General features: G+C 37.5%; 1 protein-coding gene across 1 annotated transcript in view; it reads right to left on the bottom strand.

The window, feature by feature from the left end:
• CFAP47 (cilia and flagella associated protein 47) overlaps window positions 1–23,774 on the bottom strand; it is a 507,991-nt gene that overhangs the window by 454,385 nt on the left and 29,832 nt on the right. The window contains exons 9-16 of the mRNA XM_042241764.2: window positions 17,297–17,486; window positions 16,376–16,589; window positions 11,007–11,159; window positions 10,279–10,465; window positions 10,082–10,178; window positions 5,638–5,854; window positions 5,104–5,345; window positions 187–317 (exon numbers count right to left, since the gene is read on the bottom strand). Of these exons, the coding sequence (XP_042097698.1) occupies window positions 187–317; window positions 5,104–5,345; window positions 5,638–5,854; window positions 10,082–10,178; window positions 10,279–10,465; window positions 11,007–11,159; window positions 16,376–16,589; window positions 17,297–17,486 (1,431 nt within the window). The remainder of the gene's footprint in view (window positions 1–186; window positions 318–5,103; window positions 5,346–5,637; window positions 5,855–10,081; window positions 10,179–10,278; window positions 10,466–11,006; window positions 11,160–16,375; window positions 16,590–17,296; window positions 17,487–23,774) is intronic.

Genomic DNA, 23,774 nt, shown 5'->3' with positions numbered 1-23,774 from the left:
CAACCCACTCCATTATTCTTGCCTGGAGAATTCCACGGACAGTAGAGCCTGGTGGGCTACAGTCCATGGAGACACACACAGTCAGATACGACTAAGTGACCAACACTTTCACTTTCATATACACATATGCATACCAACCAATTTAGAACCTGCAAAATAAAAATCATATTCAAAGGAAGTCATTACATGTGCAAGACATTTCAGTTTCAGCGTGTTTCCTTCACTGACATGAAGAATAAATTCTCCCCTTTCTGGAGAATCAAAAGCTGGCTGCCATGTTACTTCACATTCCAATGAGGAGTATGGTTCAACAGTGCCTACAGAGAATTTAGAGAGAATAAGAAGGTTATACTACATTTTTATTATATTTATTTTTTAATATCTAAAATAAGAACTGGCATATAAATATCAGTTCAGTCGCTCAGTCATGTCCAACTCTTTGCGACCCCATGAATTGCAGCACGCCAGGCCTCCCTGTCCATCACCAACTCCCAGAGTTCACTCAGATTCACGTCCATCGAGTCAGTGATGCCATCCAGCCATCTCATCCTCTGTCGTCCCCTTCTCCTCCTGCCCCCAATCCCTCCCAGCATCAGAGTCTTTTTGTCATATAAATATAATGACATTTTAAAACTTTTTGAGTTAAATAAAATACAGGGAACACCTTATACTCTAATAGACATATAGCAATATTTGATAAAAATATGCTAATATTTAGAAAAAATAAAATTTATCAATGAAGTGACACTCTAGGATTAGAAATTACTTTGTATCTAAATGGCAGAAAATTATTTGTGATCCCTGTTCACATTTCCAAATCTTCCACATTTCTCAACACTCTGAAATACACTATTCATCCAGTTTTTTCAAGGAAGGAATTATCATTAACAAGAGGCTTCTTTTGTTCATTTGTTTCAATGTTCACATACCTAGAGATGCAACTTCTGATGTAGTTTTTACTAACACATTTCTGTAATTCAAATAGATTTAGAACCCAGGAGGGATCAGGCACATTTGCTGTGAGTTGCTTTACCTGTTCAAATTATCATCTCCTTTGAACTAACAATATAATACTTGATGGAAAGAATGAGTTAGAAGCTATTCCTTCAGAAAGGTAGGATCACCTGAGATTCAAAGGCACAGGACACTGAACAGAGAGATGAGTGACAATCACAGCAAACTTTGCCTTGAGTCAGGCTGACTCACATATGATGGTAGTTTCCTCAATTCTGGTCTTTGCATAACCCAGCAAATATTTGTTTCCCAAACATTTGCTATCCCATCTCCATGTGAATTTGTTTTCTCTCCTTTGAAGCCCCAAGCCACTATCTCAAACATCCACTTTTGCCTTTAGTTGAAGATGATATTTAAGGTGAGGATTTTGGCCACTCTGTCAAGTAATTGGGTTTTCCTGGGTCTCTCTCATCAATATATGTTATTAAACTTTTGCTTTTCTCCTGTTAATCTGTCAATTTAATTCTTAACTGCACTCATCTCACATGCTAGTAATGCTTAAAATTCTCCAAGCCAGGCTTTAACAGTACATGAACTGTGAACTTCCCGATGTTCACACTGGTTTGAGAAAAGGCAGAGGAACCAGAGATCAAATTGCCAACATCTGCTGGATCATGGAAAAAGCAAGAGAGTTCCAGAAAAACATCTATTTCTGCTTTATTGACTATGCCAAAGCCTTTGACTGTGTGGATCACAATAAACTGTGGAAAATTCTGAAAGAGATGGGAATACAGACCACCTGACCTGCCTCATGAGAAATCTGTATGCAGGTCAGGAAGCAACAGTTAGAACTGGACATGGAACAACAGACTGGTTCCAAGTTGGGAAAGGAGTACATCAAGGCTGTATATTTGTCACCCTGCTTATTTAACTTCTATGCAGAGTACATCATGAGAAACGCTGGGCTGGAAGAAGCACAAGCTGGAATCAAGATTGCCAGGAGAAATATCAATAACCTCAGATATGCAGATGACACCACCCTTATGGCAGAAAGCGAAGAAGAACTAAAGAGCCTCTTGATGAAAGTGAAAGAGGAGAGTGAAAAAGTTGGCTTAAAGCTCAACATTCGGAAAACTAAGATCGTGGCATCTGGTCCCATCACTTCATGGCAAATAGATGGGGAAACAGTGGAAACAGTGTCAGACTTTATTTTTCTGGGCTCAAAAATCACTGCAGATGGTGATCACAGCCATGAAATTAAAGGATGCTTACTCCTTAGAAGGAAAGCTATGACCAACCTAGATAGCATATTAAAAAGCAGAGACATTACCAACAAAGGTCCATCTCATCGAGGCTATGGTTTTTCCAGTAGTCATGTATGGATGTGAGAGTTGGACTATAAAGAAAGCTGAGCACTGAAGAATTGATGCTTTTGAACTGTGGTGTTGAAGAAGATCCTTGAGAGTCCCTTGGACTGCAAGGAGATCCAACCAGTGCATCCTAAAGGAGATCAGTCCTGAGTGTTCACTGGAAGGACTGACGTTGAAGCCCAAGCTCCAATACTTTGGCCACCTGATGCAAAGAGCTGACTCATTGGAAAAGACCCTGATGCTGTGAAAGTTTGAAGGCATGAGAAGAAGAGGATGACAGAGGATGAGATGGTTGGATGTCACCACCGACTCAATGGAGATAAGTATGAGTAGACTCCAGGAGTTGGTGATGGTTAGGAAGGCCATGGGCTCGCCAAGAGTCAGACACGACTGAAGGGTAGAAGAAAATGTCTTCTTCCCCAACACAATATATCAAAAGGGACATAAGAAAAATGTGACTCAATAAAATGATCTATACAAAGAGGCAAAAATAAAATTGAGTAATTATTTTATGAAAATTCTGAGCATCAAACAGAAAATGATATAAGAGAAATCTATGTGTATAAATCATGCATGCTATGCTAAGTCACTTCAGTCGTGTCTGACTCTGTGCGACCCCATAGACAGCAGCCCACCAGGCTCCCCTGTCCCTGGGATTCTCCAGGCAAGAATACTGGAGTGGGTTGCCGTTTCCTTCTCCAATGCATGAAAGTGAAAAGTGAAAAGTGAAGTCGCTCAGTGGTATCCAACTCTTAGAGACCCCATGGACTGCAGCCTACCAGGCTCCTCCGTCATTAGGATTTTCCAGGCAAGAGTACTGGAGTGGGGTGCCATCGCCTTCTCTGAAATCATGCAGACTTTCCTCAATAATATATGAAATACATTTCAGTATTGTAGCATTTGTATTCTAAAAAAAGTAAAAGTACTTAAAGGCTAATAATCATATCATTCACAGAAACACTGTCTGTTATTTTTGTTCATTGCATGCTCAGTCGTGGCCTACTCATACTGTATTTGGAATTAAATGTCTGTTTTTGCTTTGATTAAAAAAAAAAAGTAAGACATGTTATGAGCAACCCAAAGAAAAGCAAATACTAATTTTTTTTCTGTAAAACATAGTACTAAAAACCATGAGAAGTTTGCGTATGTGTGTGCTCAGTCGTGTCTGATTCTCTGTGACCCCATAGACTACAGCCCACCAGGCTCCAGGCAAGAATACTGGAATGGGTTGCCATTTCCTCCTTTACGGAATCTTCCTGACTCAGTGATCAAACTTGCATCTCTTGCATTGGCAGGTGGAATTTTTACCCCTGAGCCACCAGGGAAGCCTCTAAGTTAAAAACTTGTTAATTCTATAATAGTGTCTCTTGCATCCAGTGCATTGACAAGCAGATTCTTTTACCACTGCACTGTAATTCCACTTTGACTAACGAATCTTTATCACAGCATTTTCATGGAAGCCATAAGGGGGAAGCCCAACCACTCAACCCTGGCTAGGATGGAGAAATACATGGAAAAGTGCTGATGTGCAGTGCTTTCCAGATACCTTTAGTGCCGTATCACATGCTTGATCAGAACCTACATCTGGAATGCAGATAATATAACTACATCTGACACCTGTTGAAAAAAACTGAAGAAGGTTTATCTAGAATCTCTGAAATCTATAGAAATAATTTCTTTTTCTTCTCTGATCATTTACTCAGCTTTTCTCTAGATTGGGGCTGGACCCAATATTTCCAGCATTAGTAACAACAACAACAAAAAGAGCTTGGTCAAATGAATCTGCTGAATATTCAGAGGAAGTATATCTCAAATCCTTAATAAATTATAATCTGGGATTGTGCTAAATCTATCCAGATTAACAAAAAGATTAAATACGGTTATACCAATGATCTCCAGTCATAATAAAAGAACAGTCCTCCTCCACTTGTTAAATTTGTTACCATCTCTGCATATATCTGCACTAAAATTAAGTGAAGTATTAAAAGTGTTCAGTTGCTCAGTGTCCAACTCTTTGTGATCCCATGGACTGTAGCCTGCCAGGCTTCTCTGTCCATGGAATTCTACAGGCAAGAATACTGGAGTAGGTTGCCATTTCTTTCTCCAGGGTATCTTCCCAATCCAGGGACTGAGCCTGGGTCTCCTGCATTACTGGCAGATTCTTTACCATCTGAGCCACCAATGAAGCCCCTTAAATTAATATTCAAGCTTGTTTATAACACTCCCCATTAACAGCACTGGTGCATGCTCAGTCATGTCTGAATCTTTGCAACCCTACAGACTGTAGCCTGCTAGCCTCCTCTGTCCATGGGATTTTTCAGGCAAGAATACTGGAGTAGGATGCCATTTCCTCCTCCAGGGGATCTTTCCAACCCAGGGATCAAATCCACATCTCCTGCATCTCCTGTATTGTAGGCAAATTCTTTAGCACTGTGCCAGTAGAGTTATACAAAAGTCATGATTTGGAAATGATTTTCCCAGGAAAATCACCTAAGACAAGAATTCTACATGCCAGGACTCCTTTGTTATCTGAAGTATAGTCTACTTAGATCTCAAATGAAGACTATTCCTAAATTAGCTATGAAGAGGGAGGGAGAGGGAGGGGGAGGAAAGGACACAGGAAAGCCAAGAGGGCAGGAATGTCTCATTGTCACAAGATCATATGTGATATACTTATACATTCTTAGCACCTTTATACAGTATACACTTAAGATATGACTAAGGCCTGAACACACGAATAAAGGAATGTCTAAATCAAACAAACAGAATAAACTGTTACCTTTAGCTGGACGAATGGAAAATGCCATCTCGTTTCCTGTATTTATCGATTGCCATTCAAATTTGACAAAGTAATTCTGATGATTATACATCCTAACCGTCCCCCTAAAACATGTTTTCACCAAGAAGCCTTGTGGTCTCAGTATCAGCTCATTAGAAGATAGCTGAAGTCTTACTGGCAGGACAACTGCCATCACTAGGATGTGTCCACCAGGCATATTGTTCACTGTGAAGGTGAAAGACCTGTAACACAGCAAAAGCATCCAAACTGAATGGATAACAGCTCTTAACTGAATGACAGACTTCAGGTACATGTAAATATGCATATATTATGGATTGATATCCACAATTCTTAGTAAAAAATAAATCAAAATAATTATGAAAGGTAATTACACTGAAATATGAATCCACAAATTGCTGCACATATAGCTTCTACCTTTTAGAACCAAATATGACATATACAAAAATAATTGGGGCAAATACACAAACGGACATTTTTGATTCTAGCAAATAGAAATTTGAAAATAAATCCTACTTCCAAAATTTTCCAATGGTGGGAGATTCAAATATCATTGAAATATAAGTACTAGTTGTAGGTGGAATCACATATGAAAATTGGCTGGTTTTCTGAAGTTCTTCCAAATTCACATTTAATTGGATCAGAATGTGAATTGGTAGCATATTAATAACATGTAGTAGATGAGTATTTGTTGAGTTCACACAAACATCACCAAAGTTAAGGACAGAGGGCCCTGAAAAAACAAAAAGTTACTAAGTTTAATTGCTGACAAATGTATTCATTGACTTATTTTTGCAAGTATTCACATAATATTTTGATCAATTAATTCATTAAAATAGCACTTAAAATACTATAATATCAGAAATTATTAACAGTATTTTATAAAGACATTCATAACTTGATATTTAGAGGTTATTGGCCAAAATTCAAATAGATTCTGATGTGGAAAATCACATGACAAAATTACTAGCACTAATTATAACTCATTTCAGTACACACCCTCTCCCCTCTCATGAATGCATCTATGTTCACTTATCCAGAATTTACAGTAACTGGCAACTTTTTCATGACTCATTATTTACATTTTATTTGTTTTTCTCTTTAAATGCCCAAAGTTTTTACATAACTCTAAAAAGTATTCTTGTACCCTTTCATAGTTTCTCCCTACCACCATCCTCTGTATTCCCCCTTTCCAGACAACCACTCATTTGCTTTATGTCACTATAGATCAGGTTGCATTTTCCAGACTTTAATATGAGTGGAATAATACAGAAAGTGTGTTTTTTCTCTGATTTCTTTGATTCAGCAAGTTTTCTGGAGATCCATTGAAGATGTTTCATGCGTCAATAGTCTATTCCTTTATATTACTGAGTAGCAGGTGAATGTTTACACATCACCTGTTACCACTTGGCTTCCCAGGTATGGCCTATTACAATTAAGGATGCTAAAGTATTTACAAACAAGTATTTTATTTAAAATATACCTTCATGTCCTTTAGATAATTAGGAGTATAATGAATGGATAATATGGTAGATGTGTGTTTAAATGTATAAGAAACTGCCAAACTTCTTCAAAATGGTTGTATTGAGTTGGCCAAAAAGTTTGTTCTGACTTTTCTATAATATCTTATGGAAAAACCCAAAAGAACTTTTTGGCCAACCCAATTTAATTTCACAATCCCACTAGCAGTATACAAGAGTCTCAGTTTCCCCAAATTTTCAACAACAATTGAACTGGTAAGTTTTTTAGCCATTCTAATAGATTTATATAGCAGTATCTCATTTTGGTTTTATTTTGTGTTTCCCTAATAATAAATGTTGGAGAAGACACTGGCACCCCACTCCAGTACTCTTGCCTGAAAAATCCCATGGATGAGGAGCCTGGTGGGCTGCAGTCCATGGGGTCGCTAAGAGTCGGACATGACTGAGCGACTGAACTGAACTGACTGAAGAAAATGAGAAAAAAAAGACACAGATTTAGGGAAAATATTTGGAAATCATATCTGAAAAAAAGACGTATATTCAAAATACATAAACAATTCTTAAACTCTATACTGAGGAGGCAAACATTCAAATTAAAAATTGGGGAAAGACATTTCTCCAAATAAGATATACAATTTACATAGTTGTATCTCTAAGCAAATACATCAATATATATTCAACACTTAGTCAAAAAGAAAATACAATTCAAAAGCACAATGAGAGAACATTTTGCACCCACTACCATGGCTGTAATCAAAAAGACAGAAAATAACAATTGTTGGTGAAAACCTGGAGAAACCGCAACCCTCCTGTACATATCAAAAACCTCTGGTATGCCGATGATACCACTCTAATGGCAGAAAGTGAAGAGCCTCTTGATGAGGGTGAAAGAAGAGAGTGAAAAAGCTGGCTTGAAACTGAACATTCAAAAAACTAAGATCATGGATGACATCCAGTCCCATTACTTCATGGAAAATAGATGGGGAAACAATGGAAACAGTGACAGAATTTATTTTCTTGGGCTCCAAAACACTGCATCCATTAAATTAAGATACTTGCTCCTTGAAAGAAAAGTTATGACAAACCTAGACAGTGTATTAAAAATCAGAGATTTCACTTTGCTGACACAGGTCCATGTAGTCAAAGCTATGGTGCATCCAATAGTCATGTACGGATGTGAGAGTTGGACCATATAGAAGGCTGAGAGGTAAAGAACTGGTGCTTTTGAACTGTGGTGTTGGAAAAGACTCTTGAGAGCCCCTTTACATTGCAAGGAGATCAAACCAGTCAATCCTAAAGGAAATCAATCCTGCACATTCATTAGAAAGATGGTTACTGAAGCTCCAATACTTTGGCTACCTGATAGGAAGAACCGACTCATTGGAAAATACCCTGATGCTGGTAAAGACTGAAGCAGGAGGAGAAGGGGACAGCTGAGGATGAGATGGTTAGATAGCATGATCAACTCAATGGACATGAATCTGAGCAAACTGTGACATAGTGGACAACAGAAGAGTCTAGTATGTTGCAGTCCAGGAGGTTGCAAAGAGTATGACACAACTTAGTGACTGAACAACTGTTGGAGTGATTGCAACCTAGTGCAGTTACTACAGAAAATTTTTGGCCATTTCATTAAAAGTTACACCAAAGTTACCATCAGTTCAGTTTAGTCTCTCAGTCGTGTCTGACTTTTTGCGACCCCATGGACCGCAGCACTCCAGACTTCCCTGTCCATCACCAACTGCCAGAGTTTACTCAAACTCATGTCCATCAAGTTGGTGATGCCATCCAACCATCTCATCCTCTGTCGTCCCCTTCTCCTCCTGCCTTCAATCTTTACCAGCATCAGGGTCTTTTCCAATGAGTCCATTCTTTGCATGAGGTGACTAAAGTATTGGAGTTTCAGCTTTAGCATCAGTCCTTCCAATGAATATTCAGGACTGTTTTCCTTTAGGATGGACTGGTTTGATCTCCTTGCAGTCCAAGGGACTCTCAAGAATCTTCTCCAACACTACAGTTCAAAAGCATCAATTCTTCGGCACTCAGCTTCTTTAGAGTCCAACTCTCACATTCCATACATGACTACTGGAAAAACCATAACTTTGACTAGATGGATCTTAGTTAGCAAAGTATTGTCTCTGCTTTTTAATATGTGGTCTAGGTTGATCATAGCTTTTCTTCCAAGTAGCAAGCATCTTTTAATTTCATGGCTACAATCACCATCTGCAGTGATTTTGGAGCCCCCCAAAGTAAAGTCTCTCACTATTTCCCCATCTCTTTGCCATGAAGTAATGAGCCTGGATGTCATGATCTTACTTTTCTGAATGTTGAGCTTTAAGCCAACTTTTTCACTCTCCTCTTTCACTTTCATCAAGAGGCTCTTGGAGCCTCTTAGTTGTTCTTCACTTTCTGCCATAAGGGTGGTATCACCTGCATATCAGATATTATCGATATTTCTCCCAGCAATCTGGATTCCAGCTTGTGCTTCATCCAGCCCAGCATTTCTCATGATGTACTCTGCATAAGTTAAATAAGCAGGGTGACAATGTACAGCCTTGACGTACTGCTTGCCCAATTTGGAACCAGTTACCATACCACTCAGCAATTCTACTCATAGGAATCTAACCAAAAGAAATAAAAACCTATGTTCACTCAAAGAATTACATGCGACTATTTATAGCAGCATTATTCACAATAGCCTCAAACTGGAAACAGCTCAGTGTCCATCAACTGTAAAAGGGCAAACAAAATGTGTGTGCTTAGTCGCTCAGTCGTATCCATCTCTTTGGACTGTAGGCTCCTCTGTCCATGGGGATTGTCCAGGCAGGAATACTGGAGTGGGTTGTCATGCCCTCCTCCAGGAAATATTCCCAACCCAGGGATCAAACCCAGGTCTTCTGCATTGCAGGCCAATTCTTTACCAGCTGAGCCACCAGGGAAGCCCAAGAATACTGGAGAGGATAGCCTCTCCCTTCTTCAGTGTATCTTCCTGACCCAGGAATCAAACTGGGGTCTCCTGCATTGCAGGCCGATTCTTTACCAGCTGAGCCACCAGGGAAGCCCATTCCTAATAAAATGAGATACTATTTAAGCATAAAAACAAACAAAATATTTATAGCTAACACCACAGGGATGGACCTTACGAACATTATGCTAAGTAAAAGAAGTAATGCAAGACAGACCACATACTATGTGCTTTCTTTTACATGAAATGTTCAGAATAGGCAAATCTATAGTGACAGAAAGCTAATTAATGGTTGCCTGGGGCTAGGGGTGGGAACTGGAGGTAACAGCATAACAGTGATGAGGGTGAAGGCATCATTGTAAAAATTGAATTGTGATGATGGCTGAATAAACCTGTAAATTCACTGAAATTCACTGATTTGCATGCTTTGACCTGGTGAGTTTTATGAAATATGAATTATACTTAAATAAATCTATTTTTTAAAAGACTTCCGTAAGTTTTTATAGATTCTTACCAACAATTACTTGATAAGTTTGCTTTGGTGTCAAAGTTAAGCTGCAATCATGTTTTTCATGGGGTGTGGATGGGTCTGATTTAAGTCCTTTAAGAACCTGTGAGAAATCACATTATTCCAAAATTAACTGTTCAATACTAGCAAAAAATATTTTAAGAATTATCATGGTATAATCAAATGTGAAATATTGCACATGCCTTTCTTCTCAGAGACTTTGTCTCCTTGAATGCTATATTTCTGGTTCTTAGCAATTGGTTGTGTTTGATCCAACACTGTGTTGAAGGTAACTCCTCTTCCCTTTCCACTTCTGAGACAGTGGGTGATTTTAGACCAGATGCAGGATGTAATCCTATGTCTATGTCATTATATGAGTATGTGTGCTTCCTAGAGAAATCATAATAACAACTAATTGAGGCTGTCTTTTAGAAAATATATACATCAGTAAATTCAAATATTCCCCATATTAGATGCTATTACTGACCCACTGAGATACACTGAAGCAGGCAAAAGCACTTTCCACATAAAATTGCCCTCTGTTAAGGGGACCCAATTCTCAAATACCACCCCAAGAAAGTTACACCCACCCTACCATACCCAATGACAGTTCACGGGCAATGACTGATATGGAGCACAAAAGTTCCTTTGACTCAAGGCAGGAACAACGACAATTGTTGTTGTTGATCCTCCAAAAATCACATGTGCTGGAATTCCTGTCTCATAATATGCTTCTAGGGAAGTCCATCTAAGACATTCCCAAATCAAAAGTAAAAAAGGAAATAAATGCAGTTTAAGTAGTTCAATGTTTTGTTATTTTCATACATGAAAACATCCTTTAAATCACAAAATAGAACGTAAAGAAAAAAATTCTGGCTTTACTGGTACCATGATCTGTTTGTTTCATATTGTTTGAAAAAGTGAACTTTACCTGTGTGCTTCTTTCTGCAGGCGCACATTTCTTAAAAATTTAATGTATCCTGCATAATAGTTTTCATGAGATTTCTTTACTAGTTTTTCAAATTTAGTATATGCAAAATCAGGATCCACATAGTTATATCTTGGAATCTTTGTGAAAATCGTCCTACAATATGAAAAGTCATGTTAATACTTATGTATATTGATACATGTGCAGTTATTCAATCAGTATTTTTTTTAGTGCCTCCTATACCAGGAGTTGGGCACAGACTGGTGAATTTGTCCTGTCCTGATATTGTCCTCATATCGTATTATATATGGAGACATTATTACATGTAGGATTAAAATTATGTCTAATTTTCTTCATAAACCAATGACAGAAAATCTCTAAGGTCACTGGGATGTAATACCACCTATTCTTGGGGTATTAGTCAAGGAGGTAATAATTTGGGCAGCTCCAGGTTACGACATCTACTGGATCATTGAAAAGGCAAGCAAGTTCTAGAAACACATCTATTTCTGCTTTATTGACTATGCCAAAGCCTTTGACTGTGTGGATCACCACAAACTGTGGAAAATTCCGAAAGACATGGGAATACCAGACCATTTGACCTGTCTCTTGAGAAACCTGTATGCAGGTCAGGAAGCAATAGTTAGAACTGGACATGGAACAACAGACTGGTTCCAAATAGGAAAAGGAATATGTCAAGGCTGTATATTGTCACCCTGCTTATTTAACTTATATGCAGAGTACATCATGAGAAACGCTGGACTGGAAGAAGCACAAGCTGGAATCAAGATTGCCAGGAGAAATATCAGTAACCTCAGATATGCAGATGACACCACCCTTATGGCGGAAAGTGAAGAGGAGCTAAAAGCCTCTTGATGAAAGTGAAGGAGGAAAGTAAAAAAGTTGGCTTAAAGCTCAACATTCAGAAAACGAAGATCATGGCATCTGGTCCCATCACTTCATGGCAAATAGATGGGGAAACAGTGGAAACAGTGTCAGACTTTATTTTTGGGGGCTCCAAAATAACGGCAGATGGTGACTGCAGCCATGAAATAAAAAGATGCTTACTCCTTGGAAGGAAAGTTATGACCAACCTAGACAACACATTTAAAAGCAGAGACATTACTTTGCCAACAAAGGTCCATCTAGTCAAGGCTATGGTTTTTCCAGTGGTCATGTATGGATGTGAGAGTTGGACTGTGAAGAAAGCTGAGCGCCGAAGAATTGATGCTTCTGAACTGTGGGGTTGGAGAAGACTCTTGAGAGTCCCTTGGACTGCAAGAAGATCCAACCAGTTCATTCTAAAGGAGATCAGTCCTGTTCATTGGAGGGACTGATGTTGAAGCTGAAACTCCAATACTTTGGCCATCTCATGCGAAGAGTTGACTCATTGGAAAAGACCCTAATGCTGGGAGGGATTGGGGTCAGGAGGAGAAGACGACGACAGAGGATGAGATGGCTGGATGGCATCACTGATTCGATGGACATGGGTTTGGGTAGGCTCCAGCAGTTGGTGACGGACAGGGAGCCCTGGCATGCTGCGATTCATGGGGTCACAAAGAGTCGGACATGACTGAGTGACCGAACTGAACTGAACTGAGGTTACAGATGGAATTAGATCTGAATCTTATTAGTGTTTCCTAATAGTTAATTACTTTTAGATCACTGTATTCAAAACCAGAAAAAAAGTATATAGAAAGAATAAGAAATCCTTTTTTAAAATTATGCTGCTTTCTTAATATCTCAGAGTTTATAAAGTAACCATCAGCAACAAACCTATACAAAGAAAAAAACCAAAAAACTACAAACTACTCAATATCTCATATTCACTCAACTGTGTTCACGCTTTTACTTTGGCCTACCACATATTTTCCATAAAAACAAGAAGTACAATTATTCATATCCTTCAGCCTTAGGCTACCTCAGTCTTCAGCCAATATTATTAATTATTGAGATTATCAGTCTCAATAATTAAATCACAAGTATAAACCTAGTAGTCTTACACAGTCAAATGAAATTTAATCTAATATTTCTTCCTGTTTTCAATAATTCCTCATTGGTCACAGTAAGACTTTTTTAACTGAGTTAAACTCTTTAAGAGAGTGAAGCAATAAGGAGAAACAAATGCTTTGCTACTCAAGGACTGTTGCTGTTCAGTCACTAAGTCCTGTCTGACTCTTTGCAACACGCCAAGCTTCCCTCCCTTCACTATCTCCTGGAAAGTGAAAGTGAAAGTTGCTCAGTGGTGTCCGACTCTGTGACCCGGACTATACAGTCCATGGAATTCTCCAAGCCAGAATACTAGAGTGGGTAGCTGTTCCCTTCTCCAGGGGATCTTTCCCACCCACGATCGAACCCAGGTCTCCTGAATTGTGGGCACATTCTTTACTGTCTGAGTCACCAGGGAAGCCCAATAATACTGGAGTTGTAGCCTATCCCTTATCCAGTAGATCTTCCCAACCCAGGGATCAAATCCAGGTCTCCCACTTTGCAGGTAGATTATTTACCAGCTGAGCCACCAGGGAAGCTCACTGTGTCCTGGAGTTTGGTTAAATTCATGCTCACTGAACTGGTGATGACATCCAGCCATCTTATTCTCTGCTGCCCCCTTCTCCTCCTGCCCTCAATTTTTCCCAGCATCAGGGTTTTTTCAAATGAGTTGGCTCTTCGAATTAGCTGGCTAAAGTATATTGGAGCTTCAGCTTCAGCATCAGTCCTCCCAATGAATACTCAGTGTTGATTTCTTTTAGGATTGACTGGTTTGATCTCCTTGCAGTCCAAGGGACTCTCAAGAGTCTTCTCCAACACTACAATTCCAAAGCATCAATTCTTTGATGCTCAGCTTTCTTTATGATCCAGCTCTCACATTCATACATGACTACTGGAAAAACCATAGATTTGACTATGTGGACCTTTGTTGGCAAAGTGATATCTCTGATTTTTAATACACTGTCTAGGTTTGTCATAGCTTTCCTCCCAAGGAGCAAATATCTTTTAATTTCATGGCTGCAGTCATCATCTTTAGTGATGCTGGAGCCCAAGAAAATAAAATCTGTCTATATTTCCACATTTTCCCCATCTATTTGCCATGAAGTGATGGAACTGGATGCCATGATCTTTGTGTTTTGAATGTTGAGTTTCAAGCCAGCTTTTTGACTCTCCTGCTTCACCCTCATCAAGAGGCTCTTTAGTTCCTCTTTGTTTTCTGCCATTAGAGTGGTACCATCTTCATATCTGAGGTTGTTGATATTTCTCCAAGGATAGTTGTTGATATATTTAAATCTCTCTTCAGGCTCTGGGATCTTGAACTACCTTTGCATGTGCTAATTGCTCAGTCATGTCCAACTCTTTGCGACCCCACAGACTATATTGTTCTTTATTATGTTGGGTAATGGGAAGCTCTTTCACTTAATATAGTTGATAATCATCAACAACATTTCCTAGATTCTTAACAAAATTCTTTACATCATGAAGAGACTGAAGTGAAGTATGACGTGAAGTTGCTCAGTCGTGTCCGACTCTGTGTGACCCCGTGGACTGTAGCCTACCAGGCTCCTCTGTCCATGGAATTCTCTAGGCAAGAATACTGGAGTGGGTTGCCATGCCCTGCTCTAGGGGGTCTTCCTAACCCAGGGATTGAACCCAGGTCTCCTGCATTGCAGGTAGATTCTTTACCTTTCGAATCTAGAAATAATTCCTATATCTGAAGTCCCTCTGTCTGTAGCAAGAAGAAAAGGTGGGACTTAGAAGTAAGTAGTAGAGCAGGTGCCTGAAGTGACAAATGCTGGTGACTAACATATCTAAATGCTTACGAGATCCTTAAAGAATAAACTTTAAGAAATACCCTGAATCTTTGAGTAGGTGATTTTTTAAAGCGTGCAAAGTACAGGCAAAAAAAATTACAATGTAAATAAGACATTTTCCCTCATTCATTAAATAAATATTTACTGAGTGCCTATTATAACACACTATTCTAAACACAAGATATATACTGCATTAAATAAAACTAGACAAAATTCTTACCTTATTTTCTTCTCAAAAGTTGAGAAGGTAAAATGAATTAAAAAATAAAATAGCAATTATAATTACCAAGTTAATACACTGTAAAATGTCATTACTTGAATTTTCACTACTAATTGCTAGCCAGAAAATAACTAAATTTTGTATTTCTGTTAGTATGGAAAAGAGTAAATTGAGAGGAAAAAATATAATTATGGCCATGGGATAAATATAAAATACTTAGGTTAGCCTTCCTCAAAAAAAAAAAAAAATCCTGGCAGTTTAGATCATCTGATTAATACTGCCTTACCAATAAAATATTAATGTTAAATTAACACACTATATCTGTATATAGATATATTTATATAAACATTGGAAATAATTGAATATAATACATTTAAAAATTATTTCCACAGCTATCTTTGCAGTGTTTTCCTTTTCTTATACTGTATAATTATTTAAAGTGGAGTCTGCATAATCTTCATGCTTGTGTGTTTTATAGCACCTGTCAACTACAAAAAGAGAGAAAAAGACTGATATGAATGGGATTTGTAAAATAAAATCATAAATAGACTATATATTAATAAAAACTTAGAATTTTCCAATTGTGGATAATAAAACAATCATGGCATAAAATATCAAATTGTATTTTAAGAAAATAATTGTAAAAGTAAGTGAGCTTAAAGATTCACCAAAGGTAAAGAGACAAGTAAAGAATGTTATAGGACATGATCAAGCTTAGACAGTTGTTTAGTAACATACAAACATGTAAAAAAGAAATCTAGTTCATCCTCAAATGTATAAAAACCATTCCTGAGCTAATGGCTAAAATAAAGATGTCAGGATGACTGAGTTTATTCTCACTAAGCATTGATTTATAATTCTTATAACCGGGGAGATTTTAGTTCATTTTGGGAAAAGTTGTTGGAAATGTGACTTTGAGGAGACTGAGCAAAGATGATGCTAAGGATGAAGATGATAATGATAATGAAGATGAGAACGACTGATTTATCACAGTTTAAAATTTTTCATCTTAGATAAATTCAAGGTCTCAGCCATATTTAATGAACATGACTATTCTGAGGGCTATATACATTTCCAAACGTGATTATTTCTATTATTTTTCTCTGCTTGTCAACAGCCTATTTTAAGAATCATTGGGTAAACCATTCACATTAGAGATGAAAGGTTAGATGAAGGAAATAGAGTAGCATTCCACAACAACTCCTCCAATTAAAAAAATTGAAAACAAAATTTTGCTACTATTATTATTACCATCACTAATTTATTACAGCAGGATCTGATAAGATCTCTGCATATCATGCTGGTTATTGTGTCTTACAAAATTTCAGGTTTTTAATATAGCACATTACCTGAAATTTTCATGGTCTTCTCCAGACCGGATACTTGCAGCTCGGTCATTGGGAAAGGCTATCAGTGCACCCTTTATTAACTCTTTATTTATCTTATGATTGTGAATGTGTGTCATGGTTGACTGAAGCATCGCTACAGGTGCATGGTCCTTGTACTGCACCAAGTCTTTCACCACAAACTGTCCCGTAGGATTACTGACCAAAGGGGATATACCTGTTAGAGAATTGAATATTAAGTTTAAACATTTTTTTGAACTTCCATGAATTAACAATTACATTAGAGTGCTACTTCCAACTTAATCCTAAATCCCTAAGCAAATTCAGAAAATGAAAATAATTAATAAATGGATCTACATAAAACAGTTTAGTAAAATAATGTATGCATAAGTGATAAAAATGCATGCAAAAACCTAAAACCTGATAACTTGAAGGATTAGGTTGGCCCACATGAAACTGAAATTTTTATAAAGAGAATTGAATAGCAGCAATTTCATATGGTTCAATGTATAAGAGATAACTGAGAATTAGTTGAAACAGTAGCAATCAGAAAATCTATGGAATAGTCAAAATGGTTTATATTATAGACTCAAAAAGTAGAAGAATAAAATATTAAAATTTTCAATAAATTTTATATACCACCAAACCAGTGCTAGTCAAAGTGAGATCTTCAAAATGGCAGCATCAGCATCTATTGGAAACATGCTGGAAATTCAAATATTTGGGCTCCAACAAAGATATGCTTAATAATCAATGATGGGATGTAAGACAGTGACATATTTTTACAGGCCCAGATGCATGCAAAAGTTTAGAAGCATTAGATTAGATCACATTTGATATACACAGCTAAACATTAATGTGTTAAGATAATCCTAGAGTAACCAAAAATAAACTAATAATTGATAAGTACCCCTGATAGCATACCAGGATTAACTTTCATCACAACTTTCTTGGTAGAAGGCTTGCAGACACTATTAAAATATAAATATATATAATGGAAAGGCTTCAGTGATGAAGACTGCAAATTTTCATCTGCCACTGAGCCAATAATCTCTATAAATTGCTTCACTTTAAAGACTCCAACTTGATGTGGAATGAATGAACATGTCACATTCTGAAAACAGAAGAAAAGCGATCAATTGCTATCGGCTGAATATTTGGGGCTTCCCTTGTGACTCAGCAGGTAAAGAACCTGCCTGCAACGCAGGAGACTTGGGTTTGATCCCTGGGTAATACTTGCAAACCCCTAAAACTCATGTTTTGGGTTATTGTTCTTTTTTTTTTTTTTTTTTTTTTTGCCATGTCACACAACATACATGATCTTAGTTCCACAACCAGGGACTGAACTCATGTCCCTGAAGTGGAAGTAAGGAGTCGTAACCACTGAACCACCAGGGAAGTTCTGAAACTCTTATGTTAAATTCTAATGCTCTACAAGATAGAATTAGGCAATTAAAGCCTGAGTGGGATTAGTGTCCTTATAAAAGAGGGTCCACAGAGCTCCTTAAGCCTTCCACCATGTGAGGATATCAGAAGAAGTCTGTGCCCAGGAAGAGGGCCCACATCTGACCATGTGAGCACTCCGATCTGGGATTTCCAGCCTCCAGAACGATTAGAAATAAATTTCAGTTGCTTATAAACTGTGCAGTCTATGGTATACTCTTATAGCAGCTGAAATGGATTAAGAAAACAGAAAACTGTTGGGATAAAATAAAAAGCAAATAAAAAATGTTGCTTACAAAATTTTAAGGCAAGCTAGTTTATTGATGGTGAAATGAAAGTCTTTAGAAACATCATATACAGCTCTGACAAATCTTTAAGATGCACATTATTAGAAAACTATCTAAGAAAAAAATTAAGATTAATGGCACTGAAATACTTCCAGAATGGCAGAATAAAGGCCTCCAAAAAGTTACTCCTTCACAAACAGAAAGAGAACACTGGGAAAATTGTCAAAATTAACTTCTCAGCTATTTGAAAATTACCTTAAATATTACACAATGAACACTTCAAAAGCTGAATGAATCAGGCTACAAAGTTTAGCCTCATTTGCCACATTCACTTTATCTCTTGCCAACCAACTTAACACTTCTTCAAGCATCTTGAAAACTTTTCGCAGGGAAAACACTTCCACAACCAGCAGGAGGCAGAAAATGCTTTCCAAGAGTTCGTCAAATTTCATAGCATGGATTTTTATGCTACAGGAATAAACAAACTTATTTCTCGTTGGCAAAATGTGTTGATCACAGTGGTTTCTATTTTGATTAATAAAGATGTATTTCAGCCTAGTTATAATGATTTAAAATTCATGGTCTGAAACCACAGTTACTTTTGTACCAACCTAAACCTAGATAGCATATTCAAAAGCAGAGACATTACTTTGCCAACAAAGGTCCGTCTAGTCAAGGCTATGGTTTTTCCTGTGGTCATGTATGGATGTGAGAGTTGGACTGTGAAGAAAGCTGAGCGCCGATGAATTGATGCTTTTGAACTGTGGTGTTGGAGAAGACTCTTTAGAGTCCCTTGGATTGCAAGGAGATCCAACCAGTCCATTCTAAAGGAGATCAGTCCTGGGTGTTCTCTGGAAGGAATGATGCTAAAGCTGAAACTCCAGTACTTTGGCCACCTCATGTGAAGTGTTGAATCATTGGAAAAGACCCTAATGCTGGGAGGGATTGGGGGCAGGAGGAGAAGGGGATGACCGAGGATGAGATGGCTGGATGGCATCACTGACTCGATGGACGTGAGTCTGAGTGAACTCCGGGAGTTGGTGATGGACAGTGAGGCCTGGTGTGCTGCAATTCATGGGGTTGCAAAGAGTTGGGCATGACTGATCGACTGAACTGAACTGAATAAATAGCAACTGTCCCTGAGGAAACACAACTGTTAGAGTTATGAAACAAAGACAGTAAGTCAACTATTATAAACATGTTCAAAAAACTGAAGAAAAACATGTCTAAAAACTTAAAGGCAGTATGAGAACATCTCACAAACTAGAGCATATCAATACAGAAATTGTTTAAAAGAACAAATAAAGATAAGAGAATGCAGGAAACTCACAAATACGTGGAAATTAAATAATACACTTCTAAGTAACGAATAGGTCAAAGAAGAAATTTCAAGAGAAATTAGAGAAAACTTTGAAATAAAGAAAAACTAAAACTCAACATACCAAAACTTATGGGATGCAGCAAAAGAAATGATTAGAAGTAAATTTATAGCAGTAAGCATCAATATTAAAAAAAGATAAAGGCCTTTCATCAATAACCTAACCTCCATCTTTGCAAATAGAAAAAAAGAAGAGCAAAAGGAAGTAAACAAAGCAAACAAAAGGAAAGGAATAACCATGAAACAGAGAACAGAAAGCAATGGAGAAAATCAACAAACCTGAAACTATGTCTTTGTAATGATTAATGATATTGAAAAAAACTTGAGCTAGACTCATCAAACCAAAATCAACAACAGCAAAAACTCAATTTCTTAAAATCAGGAATAAAAGAAAGAATATCACTACTACTCTACATCAATAAAAAGGAGTATGACAGAATAATAAAACAATAAATAATCATGTGCCAACCAATTAGATAACCTAGATGACATGGACAAATCCTAAGACACAAACTTCTGAACATGGTTCTAGAAGAAACAGAAAATCTGAATAGCCATAAGATAACTAGAGGTTGAAACAGAAATCTGAAAATTTCTGACAAAGAGAAGTCCAGAATCAGATGGATTTGATGGTGACTTTTACTGGACATTTAAAGAATGAGAACCAATTCTTCACAAAGTATTCCAAAAATTAAAGATAACATTTTCTAACTCCTTCCATGATACCAGTTTCACTCTAATGTAAAAAGGCATTCAAGAAAACTACAGACCAATGTCCTTTATGAATGTATGTGCAAAACTCTACCAAATACTATCAAATTGAATTCAGTAACACACACAAGGAGAAGGTGATGGCACCCCACTCCAGTACTCTTGCCTGGAAAATCCTATGGACGGAGGAGCCTGGTGGGCTACAGTCCATGGGGTCGCAAAGAGTCGGACACGATTGAGCCACTTCCCTTTCACTTTTCACTTTCATGCGTTGGAGAAGGAAATGGCAACCCACTCCAGTGTTCTTGCCTGGAGAATCCCAGGGACAGGGGAGCCTGGTGGGCTGCCGTCTATGGGGCTGCACAGAGTCAGACATGACTGAAGTGACTTAGCAGCAGCAGCAGCAACACACACAAAGGATCAATCACCATGTCCAACTATGCACAACTTCTTTGCCATGAAACATCAGATATTTGGTCTTGAGAACAATTTTTTGGATAAGACTTCCAAAGCACAGGCAACAAAACTGAAAAATAGACAAGGCTACATCAAACTAAAAAGCTTTTCCACAGCAAAAGAAGCAGTCCACATAGTGAAGAAACATCCTACAGAATGGGAAAAAAATACTTGTGAACCATATATGTGATAAAGGGTTAATATGGAGAATATATAAGGAACACTTACAAATCAAAAGCAAACTAATAACCCAGTTAAAAAATGGGCAGAATGATATAGGATGCTTGGGGCTGGTGCACTGGGATGACCCAGAGGGATGGTACAGGGAGGGAGGTGGGAGGGGAGTTCAGGATGGGGAACACATGTACACCTGCGGCAGATTCATGCTGATGTATGGCAAAACCAATACACTATTGTAAAGTAATTATCCTACAATTAAAATAAATACATTTATATTAAAAAATAAATTTAAAAAAAAGAAAAAGGAAAAAATGGGACCTAGAAAAGAATTTCTTAATATATTACTAGCAAAAATGTGAAAAGATGTATGTTTAGAGCTCTGGTTATATCAAAATGCTGAAAGCCACACAAATATCAAAAGAGATTAAATGAATAAAATATGGAACACTTTATAATGTAAAAAAAAAAAAAAAAACGGGCAGAACACTTGAATACACATTTCTCCAAAGAAGACATATGAGTGGCAAAAGGTATATGAGAAGGTGCTCAACATCACTAATCATCAGGGAAATGCAAATCAAAACCTCAAAGAACTATTACATCCCACCTGTTGAAATGGTCATTTATAAAAAAAAATCAGATAACAAAGGTTGCTGAGGTTATGAAGAAAAAGGAACCATTTTGGAGTTTGCTGTTGGTGGGGATGTAAACTGATAGAGCAATTAGACAGCAATTAGGAAAAATAGTATGAGGACATCTCAAAAAGATTAGAAATAGAACTACCATATGATCCAGGAATCCCCCTTCTAAGCATATATCCAAAGGAAATGATATCCATATCTCCAAGAAATATCTGCTTTCCCATGTTCATTGCAGCATTATTTGCAATAGCCAAGAATCAAAAACAACCTCAATGTTCATCAATGAATGAATATAGAAGATGTAGTACACACACAGTGGAATGTCATTCGGCCTTAAAAAAGAAGGAAATACTGCCATTGCTGACAACATGGATGAACTTGTAGGACATTATTCTGAATGAAACAAGCCAGACACAGAAAGACAAATATTACATGAATTTTACATGTGAAATATATGTGAGTTTAAAATAGTCAAACTCTTGAGAGGACAGAGTAGAAGGGTGGCTGCCTGGGGCCGGCGGCAGTGGCGAGTGGGGGGTGGGCAGTGGTGGAAATAGGGAGATGTTGGTCAAAAGAGTACAAAGTTTCAGTTGCTCAAGATGAGTAAATTCTGGAGATCTAATGTACAGCATGATGACTATAGTGAACAATACTATACTGTTGACTACTATATTGATGACTAAAGGGAACAATACTATACCTGCAGTTTACAAAGAGGGTAAATCTTATATGTTCTCACCATAAAACAAGATTTAAAATTTGAGGTGATGAATATGTTAATTAGATTAACTGTGCTGATCATTTCACAATGTACACATTTATCAGAACAATTGGGCACCTTGCATGTATGCATGCTAAGTCACTCCAGTTGTCTCTGCGACTCTATGGACTGCAGCCCATCAGGCTTCTGCGTTCACGGGGTTTCTGTAGGCAAGAATACCGGAGCAGGTTGCCATGCCCTCTTCCAGCGGAGCTACCCAACCCATGTGCATCGTATTCCTATTTGTCAATTATACCTCAATAAAGCTGAGGACAAATAACATTGAGCATAAAACTAGGAATGTGTGGGGCAATTATAAACTGTATATTTACTGCTATATCCCTCAGAGCACCTTGATCTGTATTCAAAGTTTTAAAGTTCCCCCTTTGTTTTATTACACTTTGTTTCTATAGTAAAAACTACATACATAAGAAAACTTATCCATATAAAAACTTGCATATGAATGTTTATAACAGCATTCTTCACCCCAGCCAAAAGGTAGAAACAATTCAAATGGCCATCAACTGATGAATGGATAAACAAAAGGTAGTATAGTCATACCATGGGATATGATTTGGCCATAAAAAGCAATGGGGTACTGATACTTCAACATTGATGAATCTTGAAGATATTATGCTAAATCAAAGAAACCAGAAACAAGTCTACATACTATATGACTATATTTATATGACATGTCAAGAACAGGAAAAATTTATAGGGATAGATGAGATTAGTGATTACCAGGGGCTGAGGAATGGGGAACAGGGGGAGTGACCACTAAAGGACACTGTGTTTCTCTTTGGGGTGATGCGAACATTGTGAAATTACACAGTGCTAATAGTCATGCAATTCTGTGAATACACTAATTACCACTGAATTGTATACTTTAAGTATGTAAATTTTATGGTATGTGAATGATGCTTCAATAAAGTTGGTATTAAAGGAAAATAATTTTACCACACTTCCAAATACTTAGAGGCTAGTTGACCAGTCTGTGGAAGTCATAGTTCTCCAGTGTCCCCTACATTTCTTACATTCATTTTTCATTAATTTGAAACTTATAACTGCTCAAGAAATCTAGAAATGTAGAGGGCTGACCCAGGGATCAAACCCAGGTCTCTCACATTGCAGGCAGACGCTTTAACCTCTGAGCTACCAGGGAAGCCCCAAAAATTATGTTAGGAAATGAACTATCAGCTATGGGATTTTTTGAGTTTGAAAATTTTATATAGCATAGGGAGTTCCCAGGAGTTCCACTCAATGTGAAATTTCTAAATTGGTTTCAGAGATGTTCACAAGTATATATTCCTTTTTATGCCCAGAAGATTATATGCTGACCAAAATTTAAGTGGCAAATATACTTCAGGTCTGTCTTGCATTACAGAAATTAAAAACCTATGTGAACAGAAAAAAATTCACATAATATGAAAGGAAAGACCCTTTACTATACCCTCTTTAAATGTTCCTTTCTCAACAGTGATTCATTATCTTTTCACCCACATATTTATCAACTCTCACCCATGTATCTTCTCTAAACACTCAGATA

Source organism: Ovis aries, chromosome X (assembly GCF_016772045.2).
Source record: "Ovis aries strain OAR_USU_Benz2616 breed Rambouillet chromosome X, ARS-UI_Ramb_v3.0, whole genome shotgun sequence".
Classification (NCBI taxonomy): domain Eukaryota; kingdom Metazoa; phylum Chordata; class Mammalia; order Artiodactyla; family Bovidae; genus Ovis; species Ovis aries.
The sequence above is the reverse complement of the archived record's forward strand: the minus strand, read 5'-3'. Positions and strand labels throughout refer to the sequence as shown.